Raw genomic sequence first — 16459 nt, 5'->3', positions numbered from 1 at the left:
TGTACAACTTTCGCATATATTAGCTACTTATATCGACAAATATTTGTGGGAAAGGAGGTTTGTAAGCTGAAGAAAACAATAATTGGCATAAGCAATTGGGAGAAAGCAGCAGCGTAGATGGCAAAGCGTTAAAAGCGTGTTTTATTAGTATACAAATAATTAGCGAAATAGGCCCTCGTTCCTCTTCGATCTTCTTCTCTCCCTTCTCTTCATCATCGTCGTCGTTGTGGTGGTTGTCAGGATGAAAAGCAAGGTAAAAAGCATTATAAAAGCATGAAAGGCTGATCTAAAAGCACGTGATTGATGTATCGTGTAACGTAACGACTCACCGTTTAGCTTGTCGATCGCCCGATCGGCCGTGGACTGATCGGCACAGTCGACGAAGGCGTAGCCGCCGCGCTTCACCAAGATCGTGGTGCACGCCAGGCTGTGCTCCTGGAAGAGCTGCCTGAGAGCGCTCTCGTTGCAATCTGACGGCAGATTGCCCACGTAGAGCTTGGACATGGTGGCTGGCTGCTCGCTTCTCGACGCTATGATGCCGGCTTCCACCGAGTACGCGGCGGCCTCGGTCACGTGTATATCGGTGTTTCTCGATGACGACTTGAATTGACGGTGCGCGTGCGCGCGGCGGACACCCGACTCTCCGAGTACTGACCTCGTCGTTGACACGAGGTCCACCGTGTCTACGTGGACCCGGGCTGTGTGTGTGCGGGAAAGAGAGAGAGAGCGAACACGCGGAGAGACACGAGAGACGAGGATCACGAGGATTCGCGAAAAGGAGAGCGCGCGCGCGCGACAGCTGGAGTAAAGAGGTCGGCTCGCGGGTTAAGTCGCGATGGGAAGGTCCGAAGGCGTCCGTTGTTTTTTTTTTTTTTTTTTCTTTTTTTTTCTTTTCTTTTCTCTTTTTTTTCCGCACGATGAGACGTATCCGCGCCGAGGGATGACGGTACGCGGCGATGGATCCTGGCGACGAGACTCCCAGATGGACACAGAGGACGACGAGACGATCGATCGCGGGATCGCGTGCGGATCACGCGGACTGAACACACGCGGAAAAAAAAGGGGACGAAAGCACGGGGGCGAGAGAAAGCACACGAGGTCCTTCTTGGATGACTTCTGACAACGACGAGATCGATCCTCGACTTGGGCTCTTGGTGGCACCTTCTTTTGTTTTCCGCTGCTAGCTTCCTCGCGCCTCGACTGGCCGACTGCGAGCCGCTCGATCCGCGGGATAGGCGACGACTGTGTGTGCGGTCTCGCTCTCTCTCTCTCTCTCTCTCTGTCTCTCTCCCTCTTTCTCTTTCTCTCTTCTCGTTTGCCTCGCAAATGCGCCGCTGTTGCGCGAATCTGACGCGCTTCCGGTGGTGCTGTCCGTCAGCAGCTCGATCGCAGAAACCGACGACGACGATGGAGACCGGCCGGCGTGTCCTCGCAGAAATGGCTCGCCCCGATTGCTCCGAGTTTCAAGGGACGCGCGTGTTCGCCAAGTTCGCCGTCTCGTTTCTCTATCTCTCTCCTTCTCGCGCGTCGATTTGCGGCGTGTCCAAGAAATTTCCCCCCCTTCTCTCTCTCTCTCTCTCTCTCTTTCTCTTTGCGACAACGACGCACCTTCCTTCCACAGGCTCTCCTCTCTTTGGCTAGACCGCAACGCGACGGGATTCTAAGGGGCTCTCTCGTTCGGCACGTCGTGCCCCTCTTTCACCCCTTTACCTCCCAGGATACGGAGAAGGGGAGAGGAATCGAGACTCGATGCAAACTTGTCTCTCTTCCTCTCTTTTTAGCTAGCCCTCTCATTCTCTCTTTCTTTCTTTCGCGAATTCGCTTGCGCTTGCACTCTCCCTGTTTTCTTCTCTCTCCCTTTCTCTCTTTCTTCTTCTCTCTCATGTGCGAACGCAAACGCGGCAAGCGGGAAACCGACTCGAGATACGTCGGCGATGGCACGCCGATTGGCCGCTCGCGAACCACGTGGGTGACCCCACCGACTCCCACTTCTGCTCGCGATTGGCCGCTTTTCGCACGCCGGTTTCGCAGCCGACATGCTATTACGCGCGTCTGCGTGCGTGCGTGCGAGCGCGTGAGTATGCATGCGTGCACGCTCGTTTCTTTTCTCTCGCTCGTTTCTTCTCTCACTCCTTTTACCTATCATCTCTCTTTCTCTCTCTTTTCCTTTCGGTATCTTGCGCCAATTGCGCGCGCACCACGAACGCACGTTGCATAGACGCGTGTATGCGTGCGAGTTCTACTCGCGCCTCCGCGCTAGGTTTGCAGAAATCTACCGGGTGTTTTTGAGAACGATGTATAGCAGCAAAGTCCTGTCACTTGACGTACGTCGACCGGACGAAAGGCTTTCGAATCGTTATAATCGTTAAACGAGTTTGCTATAAAATTCTATGTTTCACGCAGAAAAATAAAAACAAAATTGAGATACAATTTTTCATTTACCAAAGATATTTCTTATCTACTTTTGAGTAGAGGGTTATTTTAAAGATTTTTCTAAGATTACTCAAATTTTCAACCGTATATCTACATGAATTCCGTGTTAAATGTATAATATTCACAGTTGATAAAGTATCACTAAAAAAATGTGTAAATCTTAATATCATGAATACGTTGTATCTGAAGTATACCGATTTTTTATACATACTGACAGACTTTCTATCTAATTTCTGCAATATTTCATTGCTTTTTAACATTTATTGGTTCCACAAAATTCAGACAAATAATGATATAATTTTGAATACTACAACTGTAGATCTACAACAGATTCTCATAAAATTTTTTTTTTCAAATCTGTGTTCATCTTTTAATTTATTGCAACCATAAGCAGTTTATGGAATGATAAAGTCAAATGTCAAAATTTTGCAATAAAGCACGCCATCTGTTTTTTTTTTTTTTTTTTTTTACAGCTTTCTCGTCTATTTTTATATGAATATTAAGAACTAATTTATACGTGAAAATATTACAAAAAATGCGGAAAGGCTTTACACTGACAATTTTCTTGGAGATTCAATCGAGCATCGTATTATATGATACGCGCGATACTCTTCAACGTCCTTAAAAAAACGTTCGCCGTGAGGAGGAAACGCGAAGGATAATAATATTCAGAGCTGTGCGAGCTACAATGTAGGACGAATTACAATATGAAACGCCGCATGTCGGTATTCCATTAAAATTAGGCTGCCGAGGAGAGCATGCTAATTATTCCGCGGGCTCTCTACAAAAGTTCCTTCGCCCTGGTTCTCTCGCCCAACTATCCCGCCGTCCTCTCTTTTTTCCCTCTCTCTCTCTCTCTCTCTCTTTCTCTCTCTCTCTCTCCCTCCCCCCCCCTTCTTTCTCTCTATCTATCTCTCTTTCTTCTTCTTTTCCTCCTTCTCTTTCTTTCTGCGTACGTAGGGATAGACAAATCCCACTCTTAGAGTAGTGTGTGCACCTCTCACAAAAGGGGTGGAGTGAGACAGCTGGCCGTGTGCCCAGGGTCAGGGTGCTGCGGAGCCATGGAAGAGGGCGAAAAAAAGGAAGAAACCGCGCCCATGTTGTTTCTATTCACCTGCCCGTGTTCGAGCGATGCCGAGCGAAGACGTTGTTAATAAATTACAATTAATTAGCAGGAAGCGAGGCCGCTAACGATCGCGTTTAATTACGGCGACGTCAACGACACCATCAACGTTATACAATTCGCACGTGTCATTATTTTGTCGACGCGTTTACAGCTATCCGAGAAGGTTCAAAGGGCGAGTATTATCCATTGAGAATTATGTTTTATATTATAAAATTAAACATTTTGCATTGAACAAAAATAGTGTTGAATCAACATCATTGTAGTTGAAATTTATTTTTTAATTCAACAACATTATTAATCAAATTAATACGTCACGTATTGATTTGATTAATAATGTTGTTGAATTAATAAAATAAATTTCAACTATAATGATGTTGTTGATTCAATATTATATTTTTTTTCAGTGTGTCAATTGAAAACGTCTAGATTTAATTATCCTTGTTGTCAAATGATGCTTATCCTTTATTACTCTCTTCAATATTTATATTTAGTGTGTCAAATATTTAAATACAAAACGAGCAAAGTTTATATGTATATAAATGTATATATATAACGAATTGTGTATAAAAGTTTAATTTGTTTTACATTGTTTTGCTTAAGTGTCTATAGTTTTTGGGTTAAATTAATTTGCATTTGCTTTTGTTTGAGTGAACATTTAAATGATATGATAAAATTATATGCTGCATTATCGATTTGTTAATGTACGTGGAAGCAATACAATTATATAAGCAATACAAAATTATTAATATGATAAGTAAAATATTTTATCTAAAACATAATTTAAACGAAAATTATTATCGATAAAAATATATAAATATAATATATATAAAAATATATACATATATATATATATATATATATATATATATATATATATATATATATATTTTATACAGTGTAAAATATTTTATCTAAAACATAATTTAAACGAAAATTATTATCGATAAAAATATATAAATATAATATATATAAAAATACATATATACATATATATATATATATATATATATATATATATATATATATATTTTATACAGTGTAATAATATACTTTATTTTACAAATTTCCAGTAAAAAGATACATTTTGACTGTAAAATATTTTTTGCAAGCCTATCACATGCTTTATATCTTCGTGAATAAGGAAACACTGTACTCTATAAAGAAGTAATCTATTTTATTTGCGGTGATCTTTTATGAATCGAAAGACTCACTTTATTAGTTTGATCCACTAAATTTTGTCGAGGGTTGCAACTATACGCGCAAAATTTGCAATTTAATTTCCTTTCTTTTCTCGTTAGCAAATTTTAACATACTCAACTTATCGTTTCATTTTTCCTGGAATTTTTTCTTCAATGAATATCTTAATAATCTTTACAAAAATTTTAAATATTTAATAGCGACTCGTCAGGTATTATATAAAATATTTATATACATTGGTAAAGTATCGATTACAATATATATATTATATATTATATCTACTTATTATAATTAGCATAAAGAGTGTGTCTTAAAAAAAATTCCAACCAAATCAAATTATTTCTCAACCGTTTTCGGTTGCCCTGACTTTTTTCTTTATAGCTTTTTTGCTATTTTGTAGTAGCTCCATGCGTCCTGTAAAGATGACGTGACGAATTTGTATAATTCCTCGTACTTCGATTTTCGCAGACCATAAGCGTTTCGTCTCTTTTCAGCCGTACCAATCGGCTGGAAGGGACACGAGGGAAAATCCAGTCGACGGAAAATGAATTGGAAACAGACAACGCGGTCTCGTGGGTCCGCAGCTGCGCCATGTGGCAAATGTTTCCAGCCGGGTCCGCCGAAGAGTGCAATCTGCCCCCACGATAGGTCGGTCGCTTTTGGCAGAATGCAACTAGAGAGCAACTATTTCCCATGAGATTCGGAAAAGAGAGAAAATTCGGCAAACGGTTTCTAATAATTGTTCAAACAGAATTGGCACAAAAATATTACAATCGTGTTTCCTTTTCATAAAATCGTGTATTTTCTTGTTAAAGAGATAATTAGATTCTTATCATGTTTCTTGATGAGATCACTTCTAATTTGAATACAATTTATATACAAGTTGTGTGCAAAGATTTGCGTATTTAAAATTACAAAAAAACACAATACTTTATATGTTAATTATTCTTAGATTACTTTATTATTTTTATTGCAAGAGAGTATTTTTTTAATTATTGTTTTTTGCGCACTTGTCGTATAAACTCTGCATTCTTATTATACTTAAATTTTTTCAATTTAGAAAATTTATTTACAATAATATTATGTAAAAATGTAGAAAGAAAATAATATTATTGTTACATACTGTTAATTTTGAGCACTTGAAAAAATTAAGCTGTTACATCGTCATAATTACATTCATTTATGTACCGATCGGTAAAACGAATTAATTTTCTAATAATTTTTTAATTAATTTTTATTTTAAGTTTTAGATTTATCTTTATCTTTTTAAAGATTCTTATTATTGTATGTTTAAAGATACACTTGTTGAGATATATATTTTGTTGATACTAAAAGTACGATAGACTGAATAGACGATACTGTTTCAATTACTGTGACATACAATTATACTGGGTTACAACTATATTCAGTTACAATTTTATAGATAACATAAATAATTTTATTCTTTTAAAAATATTCAGAATATGTTTCCATTATTTGTATTTTTTAATTTTCACACTTTGAAGTGCATTACCAGCGTATCCTGGTCGATTGGTAAATCAGGATTTAGGAGATTTCTGACTTGCCAGCGAAGCAGCTGCCTCTTTTACAGTAGCTTCCAGCGCGAGAACTCAATTTTTCTCTCGCATGTGTCGCTAAATACTTTTTTAGCATGAGAGCTTTGCATTATCGTATACTAATTCCCATTTAGATCGCGAAATAACTTCTTCTAAAGATTTCCCTTAATTTTTTCGCCTAATTATCGAATGGCATTGGATTCACGATATCGAGCGAATCACAAATCCAATTAAAGAAACATATACATAGTTTGTTTTCGTTGTAATAAATATTATTGATACGATCTTTGCTTTGCTGTCAAGTATTGCAAATATTACTTTTACTCACATTGCAATGAAAATCGAAGCTGTTCAAATTTTTTCCAGATACTTTCCTGCTATATTTATTCGTGACGCGTGAATCAATTTTTATATAAAGATATTATCCCTCCGTGCGTATGTGTGGCACGCAAATAAATATTTATTTAGATAAAAGTTGTCAATTATTTGTTATTCGTCAATTTATCCAATTATCTGAATTAAAGAGGTCCATTACATCTGTCAACCTAAGCAACTCTCTTATTTCATTGTAATTGTTAAAAAAAATTCTTATACATTTTTTTAAAAGTATATTTAAGATTATTGCTTCAAGAATTAAAGAGTAAGTTGAAATTTTTTCAACGTTCTATCAATGCGGCGAACCCTAATCGCCTCGTTTTTAGAGGAGACAATTTTCAGCGCTGTATAACGTAACCGCAATTGCATTATAAGGGGCGATCTTCGGAATTCAGTTTCACCACAAAGTGGCTCGGTTCGCGGGCGTCTCTATGACTTTCGGGGATCGCGCGGACTTTCGGACACACCCTCGCAGGCTCAGGGACAATTTGGAACAGCCTGTACCAACAGACTAATGAACAGTTGGTTCCTATCGCTAGTAGGCGCCTGCGCTTAGTCCTCTCGTTATGTTATGGTAGCGCAGCTGGCATTGTTGGCTTTCCTTCTCTCCTTCTTTCTCTCTCTTTCGCTCCTACACCCCCTTTTTCGAAACGATTATCATGCCCCCCTGTCTATTTCTCTAGCAGCTCTAGCCCTAGAAAAATATGTCATAGCACGCACGTGCGATGTGTTTCCTTACGCAAGAGTCGGCCGGCGTTATTTACGACAGAAATTGCATCGATTTCTTTTTATTATTATTATTTCATTATATTATTATTTGTAGATTAAATTATAATTAATAAAAAGGTTAAGCAGATATGTAAATAGATTACGTCTGATGTAGTTTACAAATAAGAGAACAATTAATGCAAGAATATTATTATTAATTCAAGCGAATAATAGAGTGAGATGAATTTATTCTAATTTCTATAGTACAATTATTTTTCTGCTTTTCTATTTTGACAAGAGAGTAGACTGTATACGAAATGAAAATTTCCCTATACGTTGAATGTACCTATTTATTTATTACGTTTAATTTATTATATTAAAAACTAATTATCTATATTTTTTCTGTTATTAATTACGTATATTTTTAAAGTTTTCAAAGTTTCGTGTAGGGGATATAAAGAATGAATTAAATACTAAATTTTTTTGTTTTGAATTTAATTTTCCTGTAGAGTGATAAAAATGGCTCGTAAAATCCTATGCATTTTTGCAAAATATTCGATCGAAATTTCGCCATTAAATCTCGGATTTTATCTACATTTTTTCTGTCATTAATTATGTATATTTTTAAAGTTTTCAAAGTTTCGTGTAGGAGATATAGAGAATGAATTAAATAGCAAATTTTTTTGTTTTGAATTTAATTTTCCTGTAGAGTGATAAAAATGGCTCGTAAAAACCTATGCATTTTTGCAAAATATTCGATCGAAATTTCGCCATTAAATTTCGGATTTTATTGCAATAAGTAATTAATTGAAAAAAAAGAAAAAAGAAAAAAAGGCGTTCGCGAAGAGAGATCATCCCAGGAGTTTAGGAAATTGTAAACTTTTTTGAAGAAAAGCGCAATGTACCGGTAACTGCAATTCTCTTCGTTACGAGTGTAATTCAATATATCTACGTAATATTAACGAATATTAACGCACACTCGTTAATGCCAATCTCGATATTTTCTGATAGATATAACAAATTAATAGATACACGGTTGAGAATTTATATATATATACACACACACACACATATATATTGCGTTCTAGCGAGGCAGCTGCGGCCGTTACGAATGCCGTGGTAACGAGCGCATCCAAAGGATCGGGGAATCCATTATGCCGCCGTGAAATCGGAAGAAAAAAGTTGGCGGTGCACAAAAGAAGCGGATCTCACGGATGGATCCCGCGATGACAATATTCAGAGAGGCTGCCGGGAGTTCCCTTTTTGAAGGACCTACTCCTGTCCTCCTTCCCTCTCGCTCGCTCTTTTACGCTTCTTCGCCCTCTCTCTTTCTCTCTCTTCTCCTTCCTTTTTCTTTTTTTTTCTTTTTTTTTTTTTTTTTACTTCGTTCTTTTCTACGAGCGAAGGTACCGCCACCTTGTATTCGACTACCGTGAAGGCACTTAGATTCGAGAATCAGGAAGCACCCGCGAAAATACGCTATCTTTCCAGTTTTATTAGAGTTTTATTGGATGGTCATTGTTTCATTGATTGTCTCTCTTCACGAACGCCTTTTTTTTCTTTTCTATTTTTTTTCAATTAATTATTGCAACATTTTTATAGTATTTGACAAGTGTAAATAGTCCACTAATTTTGTTTAAAATTTCTTATTAGTAAAACGATCTAAAAGCGACTAATAAATGATTGCAAAGCTTTAGTTTTTTAATTAACTTTTATAAAGTGTAAAATAATTAATACGAATTTCTTTTATGATTATAATAATTTTTTTTTTATATAAGAATACGTTTTTTAAAAATAATAACAAACATATCTATCAGGAAAATTGTAGCATTTTATATATGTATCTATATATTAATATACAAATCTAAACGTTCAACGATATTCTTAATTGTACTTTTATATCAAACAAAATTTTTGATATATCTTTCAGACAATCGGCATTTTTTTATTGCCATTTGGATTTTGTATAAATTACATTCAATATTTCCACTATTTTCATCGGTATTTTGTAACAATTATTATGACGATAGATTATTGTTTATATATAATTTGCAAGCTGGAAAATGTTTTAATAATGTAAAAATTTTAAATAGTTTTCATTTCGAGCATGTAGGTTTTTTAAATGTAATTTTTCTGTCTGTAAAGAAATAGCGCATATAATATATTTTTTATTTTGTTTTAAAAAGGCATCTTTATTATTAAAAATTAATCTAATCTCTGTTTAGAATTTAATTATTATTTGTACACCAACAGTTGCAAAGTCGAAGGGACATTTGAATTTATTGACGACGCTTCCGTTCTCCCGACGGTTGATCTTTTTTTTTTCTTTCTTTTACGTGTGCGTTGCTAATGCTTCTTAATTCGAACTTTTATTGCATTCATTTAAACTCTTTTTTGGGCATGTGACCGTTGCGACTGTTGTTCGTAGCCACCTTTCATTCTGAATGTTCTATACCAGATGGAGAATGGCTAGACTTTCATAATCTATTCTGCGGTCGTACTGTGTTAAAACGATATAATCACATGATGAGGGCAATTTGCGAGCTTGACGGTTAACGTTTCTTGAATCTGTATCGAGAATGAAAAATCGAATTGACACTTGAATTAAATGGATGAGCATAGTTCAGGATATAAAAGAATATCTAGAAGCGGTTTTTCGTTTACAATTATCGAGGTGTGAATATATTAATATTAAGGAAATGATAGTATTATACTCATTTTGTAAATTTTTTTTAGTATTCTTTCTCTTTCTCTTTCTTTCAAGAAAGATATTTGAATATTTGATATCAAATTATATAATTGAGATGCAAGCAAGTTAAATTGCATCGCATAACGTTTTATTGATCATATTGATCTTGATTTATATATTTTTTTTTTCTCTTTAATACGTTTTTTTATTTAAACAACATATTGATTATATTAAAAATAAATTTGTCTTGAATATATACGAAATGAAATATTATAGTGTATGTAGATATTTTTTATAAAGAAAATTTATATAATATAAAACTATATATACGATTTTAAATTTAAAAAATTGGGATTTGTAAAGGAGCGATTTTTTAAAATGGCATGCACTGCAAACATGGCGATATGCTGTTCGCCGATTTCGTGTGAGTACATACACGCGTATATGCGCTTATATACATATGGCAAGCAGAGGGGCAGAGAGAAGTTGGGGCGTCCAGTTATGGCAAATGAATACAGCGTACGAATGGCGGTCTAAAATTCGCGTATCCGACATTATTACTTTGCTAAATTTTTATTTTTACTAAACACTCTATTATATCGGCTTGTCAAAACTGAAGGAAATTAAATAGAGACAAATTAAACACCCCAAAAATGCTATAAATGAATATATTTAATAAATTTATATATTTTTAATTCCGTTTTTATTTTGCTTTTGTATATGACAAATTACAAGTATATTAAAATATATCGATGTTTTATAGAAAAGAAAAAGAAAGAAAAGAAGAGTATATAAGTATGAAAAAATAAAAGTAAGAAAATATCAGAAAACATACACAAATAATTCACGCAAGTTATCATATGAGAGACCTTTTATCAAAAGAAAGTTGTTTTAACTTAATAAGAATTGTTTGCAAAAAGTAAAATTTTCTAGTCAGCCGAATAGATTTTCTATATCATGTAGACATGTATAAAATAATTTTTAAAACTACTTAATTTTGTCACGCTTTGAGATATTTTTATTTGCTACCAAGTATTGCGTGCATTTATTTCTGCATGGTATGATGTCTTGATAGAAACGCTTATTTAGAAATAATATTATTGGAAAATAAAATATTATTCCAATTTTTTTAAAAAACATGTAATAAAATTATATTACCGTTTAGTAAAATTAAAATGCAATTTTATTATATACTTTTCTTCAGAAAATTCTACAATAATTTTTTTATACATTTGTATATAGGTATATAAATTGAACGCAACATTATTAAAAGAAACCAAATAATTTATTTTCTTATATTTTATTAATCAAGTTTTATATAAAATAATATTTTATAGAGAGTTAATTTCGCCTTAAAAGTAAAATTAAAATTTTCGTGTATAATATATTTCTTTACAGATCTATGCATTTGTTATTTCATTAAATTATTTTTCAGACTGCAATAATTTCTAATTTTTAGTCAAATTTAATTCAAATACAAATCTGATAAAAAGAAGTAATTAAATTTTAGAAGCATATATTCATTTCAAGAATGAAAAGAAACATTTAGACATGGGTTTAGAAAAGTATTTTAGTAAACCTTTACACACACATTGGTGTAGGTATCCTTCTTGAATGACCTTGATCTTCACATGGCTATATTGTCAAGACGACTTCACATAATCTTTAAAGATTATTGTTCTCAATATTAAAAAATTATTATTAACAAGTAAAAGATTAGCTAATATTTGTAGTGAAAATAAATAATTAATCTATAATTTTTTAGTGAATATAAAAATAAGAAATCGAGATTTATTGAATTGGTTTTATATGTATTTGCATCTGTCCACGCAAAGCGAGATCCATCTCACATCATTCGGTGCTTTCAGTGCGAAACACAGTTTATAATTATACAGTTCCATATGGATATTCAACTTTTGAGTCGAAAAGAGATCTATTGCATTTCAGGTCATTTTCCCTTTTATTATCTACTCTTGAACCCAAAAGCATCAGGCATTTTGAGCAAAAAGTTGCAAATCTACATAGCGAACGAGAGAGAAAGAGAGAGAGAGGGAGAATCGTACAATTATAAACCTCATTTTATGTGGAAAATACGGGCAGATAATGAACTTCATTTCTCACGAAAATTTGCATCGTTTGCAGAATAGTCTAATCATAGATCTTATTTTGCACCAAAAGCAATAGATAATGCGTTGAATTTTGCTTGAAAAGTTACAAGTTCAAGCTTCTTTTATAAATTGTTTTATATTCATTTTTACATATAATTTTTAACAATTTTGAACACTGTATAAAGTCTTTATATGTTTATTAAATACGCGTATGTATGCGTGATAAAATATTTATATAAATTGTGAGTTGAACATTGAATTGTCTACGTTAAAGATTATGTTCAAATCTTGTCTTGCATATATATTTTCGTTAATAATTGTTTAATAAATAATAAACGGCTAAAACCTTTCGAAGGTTTACTTAGGATCGTAACCTTGAGAATATATGTGAAGATCAAGGTTATAGCAGAGTATACTAATGTGACGACAGATTTAATGGTTCTCTCCTTCTGAATTATGACAGTTTTATAAAAATATTTTATTAAAGAAATCGTAACAATCGGAGTTACCTCTATTAATTCAGTCAATCAAATTGATAATAGTTTTGATATTTCAAATTTGTTCGAACAATAATCTTTTCCAAAAGCGAACAAAAATTGAGATTTAACGAATTAACTTTTAAAACAGATATGCTCAAAAACTTAAACGTACTTAAAAATTTTTTAAAATGTTATCAAAAATGTAAATATATAAAAATAAAATAACTTTCGAAATCTAGATAAATAACATAATATTGCGAAAAATATTCCACTAAATATCGTTATTTTATTAAAGAAAGTTATATGCAGAAAGTTTTCAAATTTCAAGAAGAGAATATCAATAATTTTTAAACTTTATACATAATCTAACTTAGCATATGAGTTAAAGTATACATATGATATTAATATATGAATTTTCAACGAGTAAACTAAGGACTAACAAAATAAATACATCATATCAGTTTCAACAGCAAGATATAAGTGCTTATATAAATGAAAAGTAGAGATATATTAGTTTTAGAAAATATGAAGAAGGGAATTTTATGATAATCTGTAATGATAATATAATACATATATAGTAACTGAAGATAGAATATACATACACAGAGAAAATTTTATATTAAAAATTACTATGGTATGTAATAACTGGACCATTAGAAACATTCCAAGTTAAAATGTTATGTAAAACTGTAAAAAGTGACATAATTGACGTAACTTGGAATGTTGCTAATGGTCCACAGTTATTACATACCATAGTAATTTTTAATATAAAATTTTCTCCGTGTATATCACGCGAAAAGGCGTACATTTTTATTATTACGCGCAATTATTTTTCTCGTTTGTAAGTTAATAAAAATAAATAATATAAAAATAGCAGACAGCAGTTATAGATAAATTATAAACTCCGTTTTTTTTCTCTCTGTCTCTCTCTCTCTCTCTCTCTCTCTCTTTGTAGAATATATTTTTTTCTATTTCCACGATATTCACGATATTATTATTGCATTTTTATGAGAAATATCTAAACAAAAAAAAGTTATCTCGCACTATATAATACGAATGAATGTCAGCCGGCATTGATTGACCAATAATCCGGCGTCCATAAAAGCGCATCTCGGATGCAACAACACGCGATGCACATGCACACGCGTTGAATTACCGCGTGCGTTCGCATCGCCGGATTGGTGGAAGCCACGGCGGGGAGAGACGCGGGCATTAAATCCACCAATCTCCCCGGAAGTCGTTCGACGATTCGCTTCGAAAGGGGGAAATGAATAGGGGAGGCGCCATTTCGCGGTGTCCTCGAATCGACGGCGTGCATCGGTGCATCGCTCGTTGCGTGCAACTCGTCGTGAGGAGAGCCAACAAGCACCGCATAAGTTTGATGGTAGTGGTGGTGGTGGAGGTAGTGGTGGTATTGAGAGAGGAGGGATTAATGCGCTCGGGTGTGGAAGGGATGGAAGAGGGATAATGCACTTTGCAACGATGCACTCGATGCTGGCTGTCCGTCTCAGTTATCGTTATTCAGAGATCCGTTGACAGAAAATAAAGATATTGATTAAATTTTTTTCTACTTAATCTTAATTATGTATTATATATATATATATATATATATATATATATATATACATTAAATTATATATTAAAAATAAATTATATGTTATATATAATAAATATATATTTAATATGAGAAATAATATATTTATAATGAAAATTATTTTTGCAATATTAAATTATAATAATTAAATATAAATTAAATTCTAATATATTATATAATGATATAGATTACATTTATAGATTATTATAATTTTACAAATTAAAAAAATAAAAATTTTAGATACATACTTCTCGTCAAAGATTTTAACTACTTTAAATCGACGCTTTTTAATTATAAATATTTAATTGGATCGAATCTTTATATAAATGCAGGATACTTCTCACACTTAATATCGATTCATATTTATATAAAAATAATATTTTTTTGATGAAAATACATAATCATATACATATACAAATCTGATATTAGAATAGTAGTCACGGTAAGTCATCTGGAGTCTCTGTTTACCGTTTACTCACTGTCTCCGCGCTATTGGTGGATATATTCGTGGTGGAAAGGTGAAAAGGGGGGAGAAAGTGCAACGCACATTCGCGTACGTTGCATAGGTGCATTGTGCGGAACAAGCTTTTAACGCCGGATTGGTGAGATATTGTTGGTAATCCCGCCTCGCTGAGGGATAATGCATGATGCATTCGGAGTGCAACGGTTATTTCTATGTATATATTAAACTTTTATCTTTTCTTTTTTATGCTTATGTAACTGTGCGCGCGATATTTATACGTAACATAAATAAGCGTAAAAAAGAAATCTTTTTTTTTTTTTTTTATTGCGTCTTCTATTTTTTCCGCGAGAAACATTTTCGCGTTTTGTTCTAATCCTTGCCATTCAAATATACGTCGTAATTTTAACTCGTTATTGTTTCGTAAAATAATATTTGTATTACATACATATATCTCTGACATTAAAGAAACCTTCACACATGTAATATAAAATATATAATATAGTTTTGTGTGTGTGATTAATTACGTTTTTCTATTCTACCGATGTGAACCTGGCGCCCGACTTTATGAAAAAAAAAAATTAATAATATAGTTCGTTTGTACGTCGTTTGTACCTGTTTGTACCACACTTTATTTCGTTTGTACCTCAACCGGTTCGGAAATAAAAAATAATCAAAAAATGGCCAGCGCTCGACTTTAAGATATTTTAATTTTATTAATGCCATTCGATAGAGAATCGTTTGTACCTGTTTGTACCTCTTTTCAAATCGTTTGTACCTCAACCGGTTCGGAAATACGGCCATTTTTAGTTTTAGAGTAACGCTATACCGGTATTTCCGCTATTTTTTTAGATATCGCGAAACAGCCAACGGGGTTCGAAAGAGAATCGTTTGTACCTGTTTGTACCTCTTTTCAAATCGTTTGTACCTCAACTGGTTCGGAAATACGGCCATTTTTAGTTTTAAAGTAACGCTATACCGGTATTTCCGCTATTTTTTTAAATATCGCGAAACGGCCAACGGGGTTCGATAGAGAATCGTTTGTACCTGTTTGTACCTTTTTTCAAATCGTTTGTACCTCAACCGGTTCGGAAATACGACCATTTTTAGTTTTAGAGTAACGCTATACCGATATTTCCGCTATTTTTTTAGATATCGCGAAACGGCCAACGGGGTTCGAAAGAGAATCGTTTGTACCTGTTTGTACCTCTTTTCATTTCGTTTGTACCTCAACCGGTTCGGAAATACAGCGATTTTCGAATTTTGAAATTAACGCTAAACTCGTATTTCCGCTATTTTTTTAGATATCGCGAAACGGCCAACGGGGTTCGATAGAGAATCGTTTGTACCTGTTTGTACCTTTTTTCAAATCGTTTGTACCTCAACCGGTTCGGAAATACGACCATTTTTAGTTTTAGAGTAACGCTATACCGGTATTTCCGCTATTTTTTTAGATATCGCGAAACGGCCAACGGGGTTCGAAAGAGAATCGTTTGTACCTGTTTGTACCTCTTTTCATTTCGTTTGTACCTCAACCGGTTCGGAAATACAGCGATTTTCGAATTTTGAAATTAACGCTAAACTCGTATTTCCGCTATTTTTTTAGATATCGCGAAACGGCCAACGGGGTTCATTTCTTTATAATAAAGATATATAATTTATAATGAATTATAAATGTAATTATATATATATATATAAAATAACGTTAACTCTAAAACTAAAAATAGTCGTATT

The 16459-nt window shown here is 33.6% G+C and overlaps 1 protein-coding gene and 1 long non-coding RNA gene across 7 annotated transcripts in view; one reads left to right on the top strand and one right to left on the bottom strand.

Moving 5' to 3' along the window:
- Positions 1-570, bottom strand: part of Imp (IGF-II mRNA-binding protein) — a 116721-nt gene extending 116151 nt beyond the window's left edge. For 2 of the 4 annotated variants that reach the window (XM_072904585.1, XM_072904586.1), the window contains exon 1: positions 330-570. In XM_072904585.1, coding sequence (XP_072760686.1) covers positions 330-504 — 175 coding nt within the window. In that variant the 5' untranslated portion in view covers positions 505-570. The remainder of the gene's footprint in view (positions 1-329) is intronic. The other 2 variants (XM_072904587.1, XM_072904588.1) reach the window with 1 other exon arrangement.
- LOC140672429 (uncharacterized) overlaps positions 1-16459 on the top strand; it is a 70520-nt gene that overhangs the window by 38844 nt on the left and 15217 nt on the right. The window contains exon 3 of one of the 3 annotated variants that reach the window (XR_012047893.1): positions 5251-5404. The exons of the other annotated variants lie outside the window; for them this stretch is intronic. This is a non-coding gene — a long non-coding RNA (uncharacterized lncRNA). The remainder of the gene's footprint in view (positions 1-5250; positions 5405-16459) is intronic. 3 annotated transcript variants of the gene reach the window in all.

The sequence above is a fragment of the Anoplolepis gracilipes genome, chromosome 13 (genome assembly GCF_047496725.1).
Source record: "Anoplolepis gracilipes chromosome 13, ASM4749672v1, whole genome shotgun sequence".
Taxonomy (NCBI): domain Eukaryota; kingdom Metazoa; phylum Arthropoda; class Insecta; order Hymenoptera; family Formicidae; genus Anoplolepis; species Anoplolepis gracilipes.
This window is presented reverse-complemented; position numbering and strand designations above follow the sequence as displayed.